We start from the raw sequence: 8,373 nt of genomic DNA, 5'->3' as shown, positions 1-8,373 counted from the left end.
GCATTAAATTGTACATGCTTGAAAAAAAAAATCTATATTTTCCTCAGTATTTTTGTTTTGTTTTCCAATACAAATATCTAAACATCCTTAAATCATAACACATTCACTGGGGATGCACATTTAACATGAAGTCTAGTTTCCTGAGAAACTGAGAAAATTAAGTGAGTTTATGCTTAAAACAAGAACAACCTGTCAATGGGGTATGAAAACGTGTTTTCCTTTTGAATTAAGTTGATATTTCTGAGCCCATTGACAGATATTTGTTCATTTTAATCAAACTTCATTTTGATCAATTTCTCATAAAACAAGACTTCTTATTTTATGTCATTATGCTTGTCAAGTAAATGATCTTTAGACATTTGAGCTGGAAAACAAGATCAAAATACTAAGTAAAAAACATCACTTTTTTTGCAGTGTGATCAGTAGATACAGTAAAATATTTCAGTGGTTGGAAGCAGAGGTATTCAAGCCATAAGCTTTTGTTTGTTTGTTTGTTTGCTTGGTTTTGTAAAATGAATTAAAAAGTAATGGAGACCTGTTAAAAGTTGTATCATCAAACTTTGAAACATTGCAAATATACAAGACAATTACATTGAGAGTCAATATTGACGTATTGTGTTCCATTCAATTTATTTACTTGGTTTACTTCTTTACTTGGTCTTAAATTCACCTTTATAAAAACTGCAGAAACCCTGGATGGAAGGAAAGAAGGAAAGAGAGAAAGCAAGAAAGATGTAATGGAGGAGATTGGGAAGACAGAGATGAAAAAGCAGCACAAACGCACCAAAAGCAGAATGTCACAAAACTGTCATCCGCCCACATGACTCCAGCAACCTTCATCTTCACAACAGAGCCAGATGGATGAAGTCAAAAGATTCAATGACTCTTATACGCCTTCAGTAAATCTCACCTACTGGTGCTGGATCAAGATATTACAGATATCTATAAAATAAATAACAACTTAATCCAAACTGCAATCCTAAAATTGCACACAAATAAATAAAGAACTAAATAACACAGAAGCATGGTCTTAAGACACGTTGCTGCCCATGAAAAGTAAAATATACAAAGTTTGATGTTAACTGGCTTGCTATTTGTTAAACTGTGAATATGATATTGACAAAGACATCGTCTTATAAAAATATTCAAGTAACACGGAAGGATGCTTTCCATACAAAGCAAAAAAATTAGAGATAAATATATTCAAATGCAAATAAAAAGCACTCCACATCTTTTGTTTGGAAAAACAAACCAGGTACACAACAAAATATACATCCAACACCAGTGTGAAGGTGTTTAAACAGTCAGAAAAGTGGAACAGCGCTTATTTCCCTGTAAACAATTAAAGCTTATTAATGTCATGAGCAGTTTTCACCTCACCAGCACTGGCTAACACAGCAAGATCAGTACAATTATTTCTTTTATCATTCTTTGCTGTGTTTGGTCAAAACTTAACATAAAAGTCTGATACCACTTTTAAAATTTGGGATTCAAAAATCTCTATAACATGGAACTAAAAGTTTTCTGATGTTGAAATACAAACAAAGACTAAATTAACAAGAAACAACTAAGAGATCTTCTTTATTTTAATTTGTCTTTTTAATTTTTCAAATTGAATTATGTTGATAACATAATTTGTAATTAAAATATTTTGACTATATTTATTTATGATTATTAAATAAATATAATAAATAAATAATATAAAACAAATGAAAATGTATATTTTACATTATTATTTTAATTAGTATGAATTACTAAATTGAAATAATAAAATTGATTTATTTTACTAGTTAAAATTATTTTTTATTTTTTTACTTATTTTACTAGTGGTTTCAGATGTTTTCATTCTTTATACACACACACACACACACACACATACACATCAGTGCATCTGAGGTGATTAACATGACAACTCCCTTCACAAGCAATGTTCCTCCCACAGGGCTGGAAAGTACACTTCTTTAAATATTTTTTTAAAATTAAATGTTTGAAAAACGATTACATTTTCTTTTATTTACATTAACTTAATATTTGTTAACATACTCATTTTCTATTTTAGATTGCATAGGGCCAACACAATTTAAAGTGCCCCTATTATGGGTTATGAAAGATTCATATTTTGGTTCTGGGAGTCCCCAACACCAGGTTGACATGCATGCAAGGTCAAAAACCACTTTAATTGTCTTATAATATGCATTTATTTTTACCTTACTTGCTCAACGACTCCCAAACATTCGCTCAACGATTCATTTTTCCAAACCCCTCCTTTGCGTGACGCTAATCTGCGGTGATTGGTCCGATTGGTCGATTTCATTTCCATTTCATCATGCCTGTAATGCCTGATAAAGCAGCGTTTGTGAGAGCAGTGCTGCTTTGTGTACAGCCGTTACCGGGGAAACCGCTATTTTTACCACTCCCAAAGCTGCACCTAGTGGCAAAGAATAAATTTGCATTTTCAAGTTTTCACGGGTCTGCGCGCAATATGCTAATGTTTGGCGCAGACCACAAAATGTATCAGAGCTATTTGAATTCTACACAGAATGCTATATTTTATAGCAATATGGATGAGATTGTGGCTGGCGGATACCCTGTAAAATGCGGCTTTACGGAGCTCAACGGCTCTAGCCCAAGCTGTGATATAAACGAACGCTATTGGCTATTTTAAAAAGGGGCGGGGCTGCTTGATATGTCCCGCCCTGTCTTCCTGTTTCAGTTAAAATGACGTCAACACAGAGTAACGCTGCGTGTTTCTAAGCATTTCAGGGGACCTTTAAAAACGACTGGCTTCAATGATTCAGAGTCGACTCTTTCTTTTGAGAGACAATAACTTTATACACGGTGCACTTTCAGATTTAAAACTTTGCAGGATGTTTTCATTCACTTAGAGCTCTGTTACACACTGCATGAAAGGTAATTTTCAAAAATCCATAATAGGGGCACTTTAATTAAAACTCAACTTCACAACATCATGAAGAAAATAAGCAAATGTAAATTCTCATTTCACCTGCATTTGCCTCGACCGTGATAAACCTCTGATAAACCTGTCCGGTGTGATTAGTGTAATGATGAGCTTTGACTTCTCATGTCATACTCACAAAACATGGGAAATGAGTAAACGCATTGGTCACAAATATGGGAAATGAAACCGAGACAAATGACGAAATGAAATGACATCACCAGTAATGGCTGCTCTGTGGGGAAGAAGTTTGCGTGTGTCTTCTCCTCCAGCAGGGATCTGACGTTTGTTTTAATAGGATTTAATGCTTGTGAAGATGAGCTGGTTCACTGGTGTCCAGGTTTGATGAGGATGTGTCAGATTCTACCCATCCCGTCTGGCGTATGGATGGAAGCAGTCACTGGGTTTACATCTTCCCTCTGGACCTTGGGACCCCGGGGGACCTTGGGGCCCCTGGAATCCTATTCCGGGTGAACCTGTAGACGAATCAAGAACAAATAGTAAAAACCAGAATAAACTATAAATTTTAGATTTTCTGAAGAAAATGCCTGTGTGAAACATGATACTGAGGAGTTGCTAGTGTGCAGTTGCTGGTATTCTGGTGTTCAGTATGTTTGAGCAGTAATAATAATGATAATGATGTTTGCCTTTGTAAACACTGTTATTTAAAGGCACTTTTACCATAGAGTGATCACGACAGAATAGTGCAGTATATAAACTCAATAAAACTTTTTATGGGCTTGTTACCCTTTAACTGCAAAGGATGAGAGGAAGAAGGAAATCACAGTATACAACGATAACAGTGTGACGTGCAATTATAAAGAACCCCCAGTTAAAGTCTCTTTTGTATTTTTTCATTTGAAGAACAATCAGTGAGCACTTTGTACCTCTATAAAAGAGGCGTTCATTAAAGAATGCCATAGTCATTCGTTTAGTTTGGTGCCATTATCGGCCTGTGCTTTTAGAAAGTAAAACATTAAAGCATCTATTTAAATAACTGCTGCTCTCTGTGCAATGCAGATTTCAAGAGCATGCAAAGTGTAAAGAACGGCCATCACAGAAATGTATTTATAAGCACTGAGTTGCCTTTCTAGACCCTGGCAAAAAAACAAAAAGCAACATTTTACTATTGTTCTACATGAGGTTGATCTAACCTGTCCATCTTTACAACGCAAAAAACACATGCTATTATATAACAGATAATGTACCTCTCACTCTTAAAAGCAATAAGCAACAAGAAGATCATTTGTTTTTTTTTAATTATCTCTACTCATTGCGTGGTGTCACGGCTCATGTATTAAAGGAATATTCTGGGTTAAATACATCTCAAGGTCCATTGGCAGCATCTGAGGCATACTGCCCAAAAATAATTCAATTTATCCCTCATTTTGTAAAAAACAAACTATGCTCTTCTATGGAAACCTACAGGGAAAGACACCATGAAAAGCTTAGAGCGAAAATACAAAGGACTTACAGTCAAAAAGTTTGGGGTCGGTAAGATTTTTTTGATGTTTTTGAAAGAAGTCTCTTATGCTCACCAAGGCTGCATTTTTTTTATTAAAAATACAGTAAAAACTGTAATATTGTGAAATATTATTACCATTTAAAAAAGGTGTTTTTTCTTTGTACATTTTGACATTTTAAAATGTAATTTATTCCTGTGATGGCAAAGCTGAATTTTCAGCAGCCATTACTCCAGTCTTCAGTGTCACATGATCCTTCAGAAATTTCTTATTGAGTTGAAAACAGTTGTGCTTTTGTGGAAACCGATACATTTTTTTCAGGATTCTTTGATGAATAGAAAGTTGAAAAGAGCAATGTTTATTTGAAATATAAATCTTTTGTGTTTTACTGTCACATTTATCAATTTAATGTGTCCATGTTGAATAAAAATGAATTTGTTTTACTGACCCCAAACCTTTAAATGATATTATAAATGAATTATTCAAAACAAATATTTAGAATTTAATCTCAATTATTTTCTGTGGTAAATAAAAGACGTGTCACAGATAGATAGAGTCAACAAACTTTGAAAACTCTACAAAATTGAGTTTTGTACCTGTGGGGCCTGGAGGTCCTGGAAGACCCAACCCCAATTGACCCCGTTCCCCTTTCTGCCCTCGATACCCTGCAGGGGTAAATCACACAAAAACACAATGTGAGACATGTAGAACATATATTATCCTTCATAAATCTATGCAGACGGGACTTATTGTGGGAAGGGAGAGAGTGATGGTCATGTGATAATTTACTTATAATTCTTTGTACTGTATTCCATCTTTAACTAACAGGCAGAATTTAGCCATCACTACACTATTTAATTTGTACTTTAGTAAAATTAATAATCATTGACATACTTTATCTTAACAGATTAGCTGAGACCTAATTTCCAAACGATTCATTTCTAGATTCAGATGATCTCAGACTTTGCATTTCCATAAAAGTGGTGGCCTTCAAAAAAAGTACCAGGTGGAAACGCTACATAAAGCCCTATCCAAATCTGCTGTATTACACAACTAGTCTCAGATCCTTCAGAACTCAGACAGCTTTCTAAGCCCTTCAAGAGTAATGCATCAAATCCATCAGAAACACGCTTTCAAAGTATTTAAGGAGCACCACAAATGCTGACAGTGCTGGACGGCATGTCACACGCAGCGGGCAGGCAAACGAACAAATAAAAACGCATTTGCTGAAGCTGATCTTTTAGTCTTGTTTTCACACACTCAGTAAAAAAACATTCTTTATAATGGCATGCAGAAAACTGCCTCCAGATGTTTTTGAAAGAAGTCTCTTATGCTCACCAAGGCTGCATTTTTTTGATTAAAAATACAGTAAAAACTGTAATATTGTGAAATATTATTACCATTTAAAAAAGGTGTTTTTTCTTTGTACATTTTGACATTTTAAAATGTAATTTATTCCTGTGATGGCAAAGCTGAATTTTCAGCAGCCATTACTCCAGTCTTCAGTGTCACATGATCCTTCAGAAATTTCTTATTGAGTTGAAAACAGTTGTGCTTTTGTGGAAACCGATAAATTTTTTTCAGGATTCTTTGATGAATAGAAAGTTGAAAAGAGCAATGTTTATTTGAAATATAAATCTTTTGTGTTTTACTGTCACATTTATCAATTTAATGTGTCCATGTTGAATAAAAATGAATTTGTTTTACTGACCCCAAACCTTTAAATGATATTATAAATGAATTATTCAAAACAAATATTTAGAATTTAATCTCAATTATTTTCTGTGGTAAATAAAAGACGTGTCACAGATAGATAGAGTCAACAAACTTTGAAAACTCTACAAAATTGAGTTTTGTACCTGTGGGGCCTGGAGGTCCTGGAAGACCCAACCCCAATTGACCCCGTTCCCCTTTCTGCCCTCGATACCCTGCAGGGGTAAATCACACAAAAACACAATGTGAGACATGTAGAACATATATTATCCTTCATAAATCTATGCAGACGGGACTTATTGTGGGAAGGGAGAGAGTGATGGTCATGTGATAATTTACTTATAATTCTTTGTACTGTATTCCATCTTTAACTAACAGGCAGAATTTAGCCATCACTACACTATTTAATTTGTACTTTAGTAAAATTAATAATCATTGACATACTTTATCTTAACAGATTAGCTGAGACCTAATTTCCAAACGATTCATTTCTAGATTCAGATGATCTCAGACTTTGCATTTCCATAAAAGTGGTGGCCTTCAAAAAAAGTACCAGGTGGAAACGCTACATAAAGCCCTATCCAAATCTGCTGTATTACACAACTAGTCTCAGATCCTTCAGAACTCAGACAGCTTTCTAAGCCCTTCAAGAGTAATGCATCAAATCCATCAGAAACACGCTTTCAAAGTATTTAAGGAGCACCACAAATGCTGACAGTGCTGGACGGCATGTCACACGCAGCGGGCAGGCAAACGAACAAATAAAAACGCATTTGCTGAAGCTGATCTTTTAGTCTTGTTTTCACACACTCAGTAAAAAAACATTCTTTATAATGGCATGCAGAAAACTGCCTCCAGTCAAAATGCACATGCATTAGTGATGCGTTTCCTCGGAGGCAGACCAAGTCTAACCTGAAAGAGAAACACTGTAGGAGTTAATGAAAAAGAAAATACCCAAGAGATGCCAAATAATGCAGTAATCGTCAGTGTCACCAGTACCAATTTTTACATGTGCAACTTACACAAGCAAACACACTAACTAATGAACTAAAGTGCATCCAGACACCTTCAGATGCATTCATCCAATGCAACGGCATTCCATGGAAGGACGGCACTCTACCTGCGGCATCACATCATGGTTTCCTGTGGCCGCTCACAATCACTGCATTAACACCCCCTGCTTGAGGGGGAGTTCATACTGCACAGTTATAACAGGAAAAAAATAGCGGCAGGGGGAGCTGCAATACAATACTTGCGAAATGCAGCCTGTAGCAACATCTACAAACTGTCATCTTTCTAAGACCTTACATTTAAAATCATTTTTCATGCTCAGAAAAAAACCTAAACCTTGTGGAGAAAGAAAAATGAGAATGAAAACTTGAAATATTATATAGAAATATATTTACATTTAATTAATCTTAAAATGGCTTCGTATTTCCATAAGATTTGCAGATTTGCTCATATAAACCAGCAGTAAATTTAAAAAATATTCTAAAACGCTGTATTGAGATTATTGAAAAAAGCCTGGCACATTTCTCTGCATTAAAGTACATTATTTGACATTCATATAATAACGGCACACTCAGCAATAAGTATAATTGGGTATGTTCTTTGCATGCAGGAAAATACAGCTTAAAATATGAATTAGATACATTTTAATGAAACCAAGTTAGAGGATTTCATCGCCCCAGGAGCTTTAAATGTAAAAAAAAAAAAAAACAGTTACAATGGGATTAAAAAATGTTATCCCAAAAAAATTGTTATACAAAAGCATGGCTGATTACACTTCAGCTTCGTAAAACAGTTGCATAAGTAGTTTTAGATGTTATGATGTTATACGACTCTCAAATCGCATGAACCATACATATGTGACCCTGGACCACAAAACCAGTCATAAGGGTCAATTTTTCGAAATTGAGATTTATACATCATATGAAAGCTGAATAAATAAGCTTTCCATTGATGTATGGTTTATTAGGATATGACAATATTTGGCTGAGATTCGACTACTTGAAAATCTGGAATCTGAGGGTGCAAAAAAAATCAAAATATTTGGATAATCGCCTTTAAAGTTGTCCAAATGAAGTTCTTAGCAATGCATATTACTAATCAAAAAGTACGTTTTGATATATTTAAGGTAGGAAATTTACTAAATATCTTCATGGAACATGATCTTTACTTAATATCCTAATGATTTTTGGCATAAAAGAAAAATCGATAATTTTGACCCATATAATGTAT

General features: G+C 34.5%; 1 protein-coding gene across 1 annotated transcript in view; it reads right to left on the bottom strand.

Annotated features, from left to right (window-relative positions):
- Positions 1 to 453: 453 nt before the first annotated feature.
- Positions 454 to 8,373, bottom strand: part of LOC107736842 (collagen alpha-1(XIX) chain-like) — a 196,366-nt gene continuing 188,446 nt past the window's right edge. The window contains exons 51-53 of the mRNA XM_016548200.1: positions 6,279 to 6,347; positions 3,005 to 3,432; positions 454 to 692 (exon numbers count right to left, since the gene is read on the bottom strand). Of these exons, the coding sequence (XP_016403686.1) occupies positions 3,320 to 3,432; positions 6,279 to 6,347 (182 nt within the window). The 3' untranslated portion in view covers positions 454 to 692; positions 3,005 to 3,319. The remainder of the gene's footprint in view (positions 693 to 3,004; positions 3,433 to 6,278; positions 6,348 to 8,373) is intronic.

The sequence above is a fragment of the Sinocyclocheilus rhinocerous genome, unplaced genomic scaffold (genome assembly GCF_001515625.1).
Source record: "Sinocyclocheilus rhinocerous isolate Xijiao unplaced genomic scaffold, SAMN03320098_v1.1 scaffold1214, whole genome shotgun sequence".
Taxonomy (NCBI): Eukaryota; Metazoa; Chordata; class Actinopteri; order Cypriniformes; family Cyprinidae; genus Sinocyclocheilus; species Sinocyclocheilus rhinocerous.
Note: the sequence above shows the minus strand (reverse complement) of the source record. Positions and strands in the feature narration are given on the sequence as shown.